The 13,026-nt window shown below is 47.7% G+C and overlaps 1 protein-coding gene across 2 annotated transcripts in view; it reads right to left on the bottom strand.

Moving 5' to 3' along the window:
* Positions 1-13,026, bottom strand: part of Irak2 (interleukin 1 receptor associated kinase 2) — a 56,403-nt gene that overhangs the window by 35,360 nt on the left and 8,017 nt on the right. Inside the window, exon 2 of one of the 2 annotated variants that reach the window (XM_055628616.1) lies at positions 11,706-11,888. The exons of the other annotated variant lie outside the window; for it this stretch is intronic. Within the exon in view, the coding sequence (XP_055484591.1) occupies positions 11,706-11,888 (183 nt within the window). The remainder of the gene's footprint in view (positions 1-11,705; positions 11,889-13,026) is intronic. 2 annotated transcript variants of the gene reach the window in all.

The raw sequence follows: 13,026 nt of genomic DNA on the forward strand, positions 1-13,026 counted from the left end.
CCCTGGCTGTCCTGGAACTCTCTTTGTAGACCAGGCTGGCCTTGAACTCACAGAGATCCACCCGCCTCTGGGGTAAAAGGTGTGTGCCCCCACACCCACCCGCCTGACTCTCACAGTAACAGAAGAGTAACTAACAGACACAGTCTCAACAAACCTGTGAGCCACACAGGAAGACAAACATCACGTGTTTTCTCTCATAAGCAGAATCTAGAGCTAAATATAAACAGACAGAAAAATAGAAAAGGGACTATGAAGGGGAAGGAGTCTATGGGGATGGGAGCAAAACAGGAAATTGGGGGAGACAAAATAGCTATTTTTTTCTCATATGCAGAATTCATATTTAAATACATATATTTTCATACATGTGTATAAAATATACACACACATACATATATGTATGTATATATGAGAAAGAAAAAAAGGGGGACAATTTGGGGGAGAAGGAAGAATGATATGCAAATATATGCTAAGTATACTGATGCATATATGTACAAATGTCAAACTGAGACTCATTATTTTTTAAAAAGGACCTCTGGGCCAGGCACAGCTCACCTATCATCAAGCTACTTCAGAGGCCGAGGCAGGACAATCATTAGACCTAGAAGTTCTAGTCCAGCCTAAGCAAAGACTCTATTTCAAAACAAAAAATGACCCGACTAAATAAAAATCAGAAGAACCTCTGACTTCCAGTGATGGTCTATGAGCAAGCCATTAGAATACAAAGCTATTCTCAATTTTGTTTTGCGTTTTTGAGACAGGGTCTCATATAGTCTGGACTGGCCCTAGACTCACTATGCAGCCAAGGGTGACCATAAAACTCCTGATCCCGGGCATAGCAACATACACTTTTAATGCCAGCATTAGGGAGGCAGAGGCAGGTGGATTTCAATGAGCTTGAGGCCAGCCTCATCTACAAAGTGAGTTCCAGGACAGCCAGGACTAGATAGAGAGACCTTGTCTCAAAAACACAAAACAAGACAAAAACAAACAAACTAAACCCTCCTGATTCTCCTGCCTCTGCCTCCTGAGAGCTGGAACCACAGTTGTGCATTGCCGTACCCGGCTTATGTGGTGCCGAGGACCAAACCAAAGGCTTCCTGAATTCTAGGCAAGCATCACCAACAGAGCCACTGCAGACAGCCTCTATATGCATATCTTAAGCACTCGCAGAAAGTAAATGTGGGTAGGGAGCAAGTTGGTGGGCACGGAAACAAACAGCACAGGAAGCGGCTGGAGGGAGAGATGCGGACCCACTCTCATCTATCCCCCAGAGGCTTCACTGCCTTATCATTTGAAGGATGAGCAGCTTGGAGTTCACTCGCCTGGCAATCCCCTCCACTCAGGATGATAAAGGGAGGCTATCTCTGAGACCAGCTTGGAATACACAATGAGCTCTAGACCAGCCTGGGCTGCATAGTGAGACCCTTTCTCGAAAAGCAAAGGAGCTAAGGAGACGGCTCTATTGCTAAAGTATCTGCTGTGTAACCAACCATTAGGACCTGAGTTCAGATCCCCAGAGGCCATGCGAAAGGCCAAGGGAGGGGACAAGTGTTCCTGTAACAAGAACACTGGACAGATTGGAAAAGGCAGATCCCTGAAGCTCACTGGCCAGTCAGTAGAGCTGAAATGTTGAGCTCCAGGTTAAGTGAGGGTCGCAGGTTCAAAACATACAAGTGGAGAGTGCCCGGAAGTCACCTGACATTGACCTCGGGCCACCACACAAACACATACACCAGCAAATATAGCCACCACCACCACCACCCCCACACACACAGGTCCAACTGCAGCCCTGCCATCCACTTGAAGAAAATGAAACCTGAAATACTTGTTTTCTCTGGAGTCGTTTATTTCTGCTCCACTTCCTTCAGTGGAAAGGATAAAAGACAGTTTACTGTGCTGAAGCCTTGGCTAACCCCAGGGAGGCCCGGGCCTCCTCGCCTGGCTGCCTGGGAACATGAAACACAATGGCAAATCCCAGCACTGCTCACTGGGACAGAGCTGCCAACAAGGCCCTCATTCTATGAACACATTCTGGAAATCCCACCCTTTGCCCACTGAGGGCAAACAATAACGTAATATGTAGGTATTTGTTTTAATTCTTGAGTTGATTTGTAGCTGGAATGGATCCATCCCTTCTAAACAATCAAAAAGAGGTTAACCACAAACTGAGGGACCCAGGAGCCAGGCACTCACCTCAGGAACAAACAGTTCACTAGACCCTTGCTTTTACTTTTCCAACTAATTCTCAGGCCCAGTCTGTGCACTGGTGGTTTAACACCACACGTGTGCAAACACACAGACTACATACACACACATACACACAGAGAGAGAGAGAGAGAGAGAGAGAGAGAGAGTATTTCTAACATGCACAAAACTCCCAATTCAAAAGAGACATAGGCTGGAGAGACAAGCAAGCTATCATGAGCACTCACTGTTCTCCCAGAGGACCTGGGTTTAATGCCCAGCACCACAGGATGGCTCCCAGCTGTGTGTAACCCGAGCTTCAGTGAACTTGACCCTCTCTTCTGGCCTCTATGGGTACTGCACTGCACACACATATCACACATACTTACATGCAGGCAAAACACTCACACCTATAAAATAGAATAAAAATAAATAATCTTGTTGTCTTTTGAGACAGGATTTTTCTTTATGTAGTCCTGGCTGTCCTGGAACTATCTCCGCAGACCAGGCTAGCCTCAAACTCAGAAATCTGCCTGCCCATATAATACAGTGGCAAATCCCAGCACTCTTCACTGGGGCTATGCTGAGCACCGCTCAGCTGCCAGCAAGGTCCTCATACTATAGGCACATTCTTGAAACCCTGTCCTCCCAAGTCCTGGGATTAAAGGTGTGAACCATCATGGCTTATTCTAAATAAAAATTTAGAAGAGAGAGACAGGCATGACCCATCTCCTAACTGCTTCATATCTAGATGCCTAGAGAGCCCATACCTACCTACCTGTGGTTTCAAAGATTCAGTGTGACTAATTCATTTACAATACAAAACTCAACCATGACTGAGTCAATTCCCAGAACTGGGGAAGTGGGGCTGGGAGGGGGTCGGTCAACCAATTTACAAAGTTGGGACACCCATATGCAAACAAGAAACTTGAAGGAAGGACCCCATAAGCTTCTGTGAGGAGATTCCCTTGAAGCAGAGGCCCAAAGGATGACTGACAATGAGGACTTGCCTCTAGATGAATACAGGAAAGTCTGGGAGAGACCAGGGCTCCAGGGAACAGCATGTGCAAAGGTCCAGAAGCAGAAAACATTTTGATAAGTTTCATCAAATAAATGAAGACCTAGTGGCTAGACTGAAAGAAGAGGCAGATAGTAGAGGGAAAGGTCAGAAAACTGGACAGAAGTGAGACTGTGTAGGGTTTTGAAGGGTTAGGCAGACAGAGCCTTGTCAAAATCCCCTTGAACTAATGTCACTTATGTGACCCACTTGCCCCCCCCCCTCATATCCCAGAAGCCCTTGCAATTAGATTGAAGCCATGTCACAGGTCCTGGCTAATCAGGATCAAAAAGCCAGGGTATGTCTTCCATTGCCTCCCCCATCACAAAGACCTCAGAAGTCACATATTCTAAACCCAGCTTCAAGAACACAGAAGCTGTCCTTTCCCATATTACAGCTCATCTCAGGGTTTATGTCACAACATGTGACGCAGCTAACACTGACTCAGGACAGCTGAACCTAACACTCGCAACAGGAGCCTGGCGACCACAGCAAGGTTCACAGTCAGAGACTGGCAGACGAACTTCATTGTGCCCCAGTTTAACTGCGCTGCCCATGGCCCTCTATTCATTCTTCCATCACTCTCAAAACCCACAGTGACAGAAGAAGAATCAGTTCCGGCAAGGAAATTGGGTAACCTTCTCCACATTAGGCATCAACACCTTAAAAAAAAAAAATGTGGCCATCTCTTGACGCTTCCTGCTGTAAAAGCAGAGTAAACAGGGGCATGACTATACCTTGTTCATTTGATTGTTGGCAACAGGGTCTCTTCAGGGTGACTTCAGTGTAGCCAGGACTAGCCTTGAGCTTCTGATCCTCCTGCCTCCACCTCTCAGGTGCCACCACACCTGAAGATGCCCCTTTCTCTGTGAGGGAAACTGAGGCTTGGCCTAACAACCTTACCCATACACAGATTAAGGTCAAGCTGACCTCCGGTTTGCATCCTGGCCACTTACAAATTAAGTGACTTTGGGCAAATTTCTAAGCCTCAGCTTCTACATCTATAAAATGAGAGTAACTAAAGTCATGAGGAAAGTGCTGGCTAGGACATGCTAGGTGCTGTAATTCACCTGACCCTGGGGCTGATGTCTCAGCCCAACACACAGCTCCAAGGACAGGTCCCTTGTGTCCCAGGGAATGAACCTGACCCACTTTTTGTTGTTCCCTGAGGCTGCGAAAACCTTAGAGAGGGCAAACACAGAAACTCTCAGAGCCTGCAGGTCGTCTGCATGCATGTATCCTATCCTCTATGGAGAGGGAGGGAACACACTTCTCTACTTTGCTCAACAGCTGCCCAACATCCCCTGTCCACAGGGCCCGGATCCAGGAAGGAAGTAACTCTGGCCTACACGTCAAAGCCAAAGTCTAAATGGTTGGAGTTGCACAAGCACAACTTCCAACAACAAAACTCAACAAGAAAATTCCAGCTGGGGTTAGAACTCGGCCGCACAACTCTTACCTTGTGGGTAAGGGTCCCATGCCCAGCACCCACACAAAAAGCAAAAGAGAAACTCGCAGGAAGACAGCAGTGACCAGTGGGAGAGGAAGGTTTAGTCATCTCCCACATCCCTTCAGACCCCCAAGGGTCTCCTCCTAGCTCAGTTGACAGGCAGAACCGAACAGCTACATGGGAGCAATAAGTTTTCATAAGATACAGTTGGTAAACTGACCTTGTCAAGCTGATGGTATTTAGAGTCACCATGGAGGCATCTTTTCCTGGGTGCATCTGTGAGGGGTTTTCTGACTTAAGTTAACTGAGATGCAAAGATCTAGCCAGCATGAGGGCAGCACTGTCCCATGGGTTGGGATCCCAGACCACATACAAAGGAGATGGCACCAGCTCTCCTGGCTGTGGACAAAGTGTAGCCAGTGTCCAGGGTCCCAGTGCCACACCTTCCCACCATAAAGAACCATGTCCTTAAACTCTGCCAAATAAGCCATTCTTTCCTATAGCTGCTTTTGTTGGGATTTTTGTTACATCACTGAGAAAAACTACTAAGATAATAGTAGACAGACACACACACACATACCTTTAATCCCAGAATTTAGGAGGCAGGAGCAGGAGGATCTCTGTGAGTTCCAGGCCAATCAGGGTTCTGTTACACAGAGAAATCCTGTCATGAAAAACCAATAATAGCCAGGCATGCTGGTGCATGCCTGAAACAGAAAGACAGGGAGACAGAGGCAGGAGGATCACTGTGAATTTGAGGCCAGCCTGATCTACAAAGTGAGTCCAGGACAGCCAAGGCTACACAGAGTAACCCTGTCTTGAAAAACCAAAAACCCAAACCAATAACGATATTAATAATAAATAATAGATATAAAATAAAAACAAACAGCAGGATGTGTACCAAGGCCTGAGCAACTTAGGTTTGTTCTATCAACAGAGAAAGTCTTAAAGAAGCCAGGAACACACACAAGACCAAACAGCGGGTTTGTCTTTTCAAATCAGAAGCGGGGAGCACGCTTAGCCAGCATGCAATAGGCCCTAAGTTTGATCCCCAGCATTCCATCACCTGGGTGTGGTGGTACACACCTGTAATCCCAGAACTTAAAAGCTTGAGGCAGGAGGATCAGGAATTCAAAGGCCTCTCTGGGTCTTCAAAAGTACCTCCTGCCCACCACAGGTTCTGTGAACTTGCTGTGCCCTCGGCCTAGAAATGACCAAGCAGGCCCTCCTTTCAGCTGCCCACCAGCCCTTCCCGTCTTCCTCTCACAGCCGTCCTCCCCAACCAGTGTTTGTTCCTTCGAGTACATGTGTTGCCATTGGCTACATGTATGTGTGTTCATATCATTACTATCTATCTACATGTATGTGTATTTGTATCATTACTATCTATCTACCCCACTAGACCAAAGCACTGTCCATGTCTTACGTCTGCAGTCAAACCCTCTACCACTAAGCCACATCCAAGCCACTCTGTCAAGGTGAAACAGATGCCCCAAGAAGCTTGAAAATCAAAGACCCACTAAGAGCCAGGGATTGCCGGATAGGCTAGCCAGGACCTCGATCCCAGCAGGCAATGGAGAGGTCTTGTTGGAATCAATGACTGCTAGAGGCAAGTGGCTACATGGACTGTGGCTTCCTGTTCCATCCCAGCAATGAATTGTGAGAGCACTAGCCGGAAGAGGGGTGCAGATAACCTCTTTCTGGTGGAGGCACCCTAGGTCATCAGAAGCTGATAGGGGAGAGCCACAGATTGCATCAGGTGCTGAATGAAAGTGATGATGGTGATCAGGCCTCATTCCCTTGGGAACAGGACACGTGTGGGAAGCTAGTTGCATATAGACATCCAGGTGACCAAATGAGGTAGGTGTAGGTGCGTGTGGGTGCATGTGTGTCAGAGGTGTTAACTACCCCTGGACCAGGAACTCCTCCTCCAGAGAAACAAGATGCTTTAGCTATGTACACTCTTCCTCCCGCATTTCCCAGTCTTCCCGAAAACAGATCAGCTATGGGACCCAGCTCTGGACAATGCTTTTGAGTGGAGGTTAGAAATGCAGCTTCCTGGCCCAGCCCTCAGGAGGACAAAAGCACACCCATTGTTCCTTCTTGTCACCTTAAGCCAGAAGCCATGTATCCCTGCCAGCCCCTGACATCAGGACACCAGGGAACCGTTTTACCTGCCCTGGAAAGCCTAGGATGTCACTTGTGGAGAAATGTTCATGGCTCTTTGTGTGTGTATGTGTATTCGAGAAAGAGAGACAGAGACTTTCTATCTTATTCTCTTAAAGCAGTGGTTCTCAATCTTCCTAATGCTGCAACCCTTTAACACAGTTCCTCATGCTATTACAGTTATGTTATCATAACTGTAATTTTGCTATTGTTATAAATCATAATGCAAGTATCTGTGTTTTCCAATGGTCTTAGGTGAAAGGGTTGTTCAATTTCCCCAAAGGGATTTTGACCTACAGGTTGAGAACCACCGCCTTAAAGTCTCTCACTGAACCTAAAGTTGATAGTTTTGGGGGCTAGGCCAGCAAGCCCGGCGATCAGCTTGCCTCCAGCCAGCTAGCTCTGCTTACAGGCACCTGTGGCCACACCCAGATTTTACTCTCTGGACATCAGAACTTCTGTCTCCATGTTTATTCAGTAAGGGAGCTTACCCACTAAGCCGCCTCCCAGTTGAGTTGGTTGGTTTGCTTGAGACAAGGTCTCATTAGGTAGTCCAGGCTAGCCTGGAACTCATGATCCTCCTGCCTCACCTTGTCCAGTGCTAGGGTTAACAGATATGTGCCACCATGCCAGGCCCAGCTTGGCTCTTTAAGCCTCTGTAGCCCAGACTGTGTGAACAGATGGGAAGAGGGAAAAAGCTGTGCTGGTGGAAGCTGCTTCCTATTGTCTGCCCTCTGTACTCATTCTACTTCTAGTTACAGTTCATCTAGCAGGTTAAAGAGTGACCTTGGCAATTAAAGCTGAGAAAAAGTGAAGGAACAGAAATCCACAGGCCCATCCTCCCCACAGACTTTGATTTCAAGACACAGAAGTCCGGCCACTGTGAGCCTAAACTTGGCCTTGGGCTCAAACATAAAGGTCACAGGCCATTATTCACCGCAGTGTGTATTTGCTGAGACACTACTCAACTCTATGGAAGCCGCTGGACAGCTGGGACTTTTGGTGGTGGAGCTAGGAGCCCAGGTCCTTGCCTAGACAGACGTCCTAAGCCATGCAGGACAGCTGTTGAACGCAGCCACCTTCAAATCGATCTTTAAGATGTGTTTAGGAGGGGCTGGAGAGATGGCTCAGAGGTTAAGAGCACTGGCTGCTCTTCCAGAGGTCCTGAGTTCAATTCCCAGCAACCACACCCAGCTATAATAACATCTGGTGCCCTCTTCTGGCCTGCAGGCAGAACCCTGAATATATAATAACGAAACAAATAAACAAACAAACAAATAAATAAATACCTGGTCTGCAGGCAGAACACTGAATACATAATAAATAAATAATGGAAGAAGTGTTTAGGGGGCTCAGGACTAGCTTAGCAGTTAAAAGCACTGGCTGCTCTTGAAGAGGACCAAGGTTTGATTCTCATCATCCACACAGTGGCTCACAACTATCCCCAACTCCAGTTCCAGGGGATCTGATGCCCTCTTCTGAACTGCTTAGGAACTACATACATATAGTACACACATATAAATGCAGGCTGAACACCCGTACACATAAATAAAAACAATAAATCTTTTTTTAAAAAGCAAGAGAAAAGAAATGTTTGAGAGCCAAGCATAGTGACATATGTCTTCAATCCTGGCCCTTGGGAGGCAGGGGCAAACCAACCTGGTCTACAGAATGAGTTCCATGACAGGCAGACAACACAGTAAGACCCTGTATCACAACACACACACACACACACACACACACACACACACAAACACACACGCATATTTGGGCAGCTAAAGTGTGTAGTTTAGTGTAGAACTGTTGTCTGGCATGTATGAGGTCCAAGGTCCCGTTCCCAGAACCAAAACAAACAAAAACCAACAATGGCGGGCAGAAATCAAAATTTCAAGTTAACAGCAGCTGGGCAAATTAATAATAAGCATATAAATGCAAAATAAGATTAAATAGCTTGGTCAGAAAAGGGGGCTCTGGGCATTCTTAACACAGGAACTTCAGCGCCTGCACACACGCCCTGGGTATATACCTCTAAAATGGGCAGGCAACTTTTTTTTCTCTATTTGAAAAAAACATCGAGAGTCAGAAAAGGGAACTGTGTGTTCTCTGAAGGCTTGATGCAGGGTTGAGCACAGAGCCAGAATCCCACAAGTACAGCCGAGAGGCAAGGTAGTGGAGACTGTGGGGTGGCTCCGACCAGCAGGACTGAGCAAAACAGACATGTGTTTGGGGAACTGGAGGTGCATAAAAAGCAGAACTGGAGGGACAGGTCTGAGAAGGGTTCTAAGCCACCAAAAGCCAGGAGGCGATACTTCCTGCTGGCCCAGAGAGCCCGCAGTTGTTGGGAGAGTGGAGCAGATGAGATCCAGATGAGACCTGGCGGACCTTGGACTTTGGGACCTCAAGCCATGTAGCTGTTCTGTTGTTAGTTTTTGAGACAGGGTCTCTCTGTGTAGCCCTGGCTGACCCAGAACTCACAGAGATCAGCCTGCCTCTGTCTCCCAAGTGCTGGGATTAAGTGTGTACCACTGGACCTGCCATGAATGTGCTTCTGTAAATCTGGAGCTACAGTCTTTGTTGACCTCCCACGGTAGAGAATTTTCCTAGATAGACCAATGATCTCGGCTGTCAGTGGCCAGGGGGTGTGGTCAGGCTGTAAGGCTCTTTCTTCCTCTGCTATCACACATCCCGATGAGACACCATTGCCTTTGCCTGGCCTGGCCATCTGCCTCCCCAAAGAGGACCAACTGTAACCACACTGTGACCACAGATGAGCTGGAAGCTCTTCCCTATCATCTAGGGACCCTCCCTTGCCTCCTTTGGAGTCATCTAGAGTTTATAATTACAGCTAGGCACAGTGGGAGACAGAGGCAGGCAGATCTCTGTGAGTTTGAGGACAGCCTGGGCTACAAAGTGAGTTCAGGACAGCTGAGTCCACACCAAGAAACGCTGTCTCATAAAACAAAAACCAAACCAAACGAAAAAGATTTTATAATTAATGCTTCCAAAATACAAAAACAGGGTTTTATTTTGAGGCAGGGTCTCATGTAGCCCAAGCTAGCCCTGAACTCATTATGTGGCCAAAGCTCACTTTGAATTCCTGATCCTCCTCACTCTACCGCCCAGACCGCAGCAAGCTGCCACCACTTAAGTATTAAGTATTATCACTTCTCAGCATCTGCTACATTTCAGGTTTCTAAGAAGACAGAGAAATCAAAATTGAGGTCACCATCCTCAGGGGCTGGTCACAACGATCAAATGAAATGCTCGTGGTTCCACTGATCATGGGGACCCAGGCTCAAAGGCTCCCAGAGAGGGCTCTATCTGGCATCCAGGCTGGTCCTTTTCACAGGACAATGGTGGAGTCCAAGCCCTCAAAAGGAGATTCTCCCAGGACTGTACCCTGGGTCAGACCGGACTCACTCGGCCGTATCTTGCCCAAAGCCTCCCTGGCTGACCCCTGTGGAAGGGAGAGCAACAGCGGGCTGGCATATCTCAGAACAGGACAGGATGGGTTCCAGCCGGTTCTACTGAGCTGTGAGCCAAGCAGGCTACCCTGTCCAGTCTGGAAGGAGACTGGGTGTGGAGCTACAAACAGCACAGACACCAGGGGGACGCCACGCCCAGCAGGGAGGGGCTTAGTGTGTGGGACAATTTCTGGGACTGCAGAAGCGCACTGGGCTGCGTTCTGCTCTCTCCTACTAGAACAGGTGCCTCCTGCTGAAGTAACGGGAAAGGTCAGGGTGTGTGAAAACCCTGGGTTCCTACACACTTTACAGTTTAGGGAGGTAGCCAGTGGCTAAAAAATGAAGACACAGACCTAGGGTGGCCCCAAAAGGTCACGTGTGCTGCCGCTCCGAGGCTGGAGCTCCCTAACCCCTTGCTCTAATAGAAGGCTTTAAGGTCACCCAGGCAAAGGCTGTGCCCTGGGTTTGATGGCACAACAGGCAACCACTCTCACCCCCATACAGGTCAACTTCAAAGCCCACACGGGGTCTTCCCAGGCCTCGGGTGCCTCATCTGTTTTGCAGTGCTGGAGCTGGGAGGGGTTGCAGGGCCTTACACCTCCTAGGTAAGGGTGTTACCCCAGAGCCGCACCCCCAGCCCCAACACCACCTTTGCCCTGCAGACTCCTCCGTTGGGCTCTCTGACCCCTGGCAATTTTCTTTCCACTCTTCCGGTGTTCTCTCTTTGGACTGGGTATCCTTGACCACAATCCTAGGAAAATTGGTCTGTTTATTCTCCCATCTTTCCTGAGGCTTACCGTCTCTCCCAACTGGCCCCCCGATATTTTTCAGTTTTTATATTTTATTTGTGTGTGTTTGGGAGGGAGGGGCACAGATGCCGAAGCACATGAGTAGAGGTCAGAGGTCAACTTTTGGGCATCTCTCCTTCCACCATGTGTGTCTCAGAGATCAAACTCAGGTCATGGGGCTTGGCAACAAGTGCCCTTACTCATGGAGCCATCTCCCTGGCCTCCAATATATATTTATATATATATATATATATATATATATATATATATATATATATTTTTTTTTTTTTTTTTTTTTTTAATTACAAAAATAAAGTGGCTTAGATCTCTGGCTAGCTGGCCTTTCTCCTGATAAACCCAGTGTCATGTGCAGTACATAGCAGGCCTGTGAGTAATACCTGATAAATCAGTGACTTGGTGTGTGAATTTTAACCTGGTGAAAAAAGAAGGGTCCTAGGGCTGGGGTGCAGCTCAGTGACAGAGAGCTCATCTGGCCCAGTCAGTTCTGTTCCCTGCACTGGCAAAAGATTGACAGGGACAGGATCTTCAGATACACATCCCTTGCTGAGACTCCCCTGGGACAGGTGGTTACTCACAGCTCAGGACAATCTGGGCAGCTCGGTAGAGTTCCAGGTGACACAGGAGGTCCACCAGCTGCTGGACAGTGGCCTGCCGCATGGACCACCACCACAGCAGCTCCCGGGTGATGCTCACTCCCTGTACCCTCTCCATAGACTTGATCTTCCTCAGCTGCGTCAGGTCTGTGATCACATAGGAGGCTGGAAGGCAAGAGAAGGCTGAGCTTAGAGCTGGAGGTACTGCCTCCCGGGGAGAGTCTCTGCCTGACCGCTGCTCTTCCCACGTGTCAACATGGCTACTGTACCCGGCAGGATGAAGGTCATAGGTCAGGAGCTTGGGAGTCTTTGAGCATCAGCAATGTCTTTGCTTGGGACGTTCTCTTCCCCAGCACACTGCTCCCAAATGTGCCCACTCCATCTAGAATGGAAGTCCCTACAGGCAGGGACTCCATCACCGCCACATCCCCAAATGGAGAAACTGTCTGGCTCCAGGCAGCAAGCCAGAATGCAAATGAGTGAAGGGAAGCAAGGTAAGGAGGCCCTCTGCCTTAGGGATGCTCTGTTCTTGCAGGACCCCAACAAGGCTCCCCTGATGCTGTTCCCTGAGCACCCGGCTCACTACGTCTCAACCCCGGTGGGAGAAATGAGAATGTTTGTGATTGGTGAATGAACAAATGAACTTATGGCCACCATCCTTGTAGAACTGTCATAGGCACCAAGAGAGCCCATGGGGTTGGCACTTTGCTAACTCTGAAGTACTGGGAAGAGCTGCAAGGGATTGTACTGGCAATCATACAAAATTATGCAATCCCTTCCTTTTCTTTAAATAAACCCAAGACCAAAGCCAAAGTCATACTGTATAGACCAGACTAGCCTCCAGTGAAGCAATCCTCCTGCCCCTGCTTCCCATATGCTAGCATTACTGGGGTGAACCAACACACCTGGCTTCCCTTTGCATATATATAATCTATATTATTTATATATATATATATATATACACATACATATATATGTGTGTATATATACATATATACATATATATATATACATACATATATATATACATACATACACACATAATAGCTGATTGTTCTTCTGGAAAAAACACACTCCCAGGCCAAGGAAAATCACACTAGTACTAGCTTTAGACAGATTTTGACAGACAATAGGTAAGATCTGTTCCTATTTATCAGTGTTGTAGTTCAAGCCTTCTTCCAGTTGATCCTTGGCTCATTATAAATGGCTACATTTCAGTTGTATTACTACTTGCCAAGCTTGATGGTACCTGCCTTTAATCCCAGCACTCTGGAGACAGAGGCTGGGGGACTTCTGTGAGTTT

Source organism: Psammomys obesus, unplaced genomic scaffold (genome assembly GCF_907164565.1).
Source record: "Psammomys obesus unplaced genomic scaffold, mPsaObe1.curated_primary_1811, whole genome shotgun sequence".
NCBI classification, from domain to species: Eukaryota; Metazoa; Chordata; class Mammalia; order Rodentia; family Muridae; genus Psammomys; species Psammomys obesus.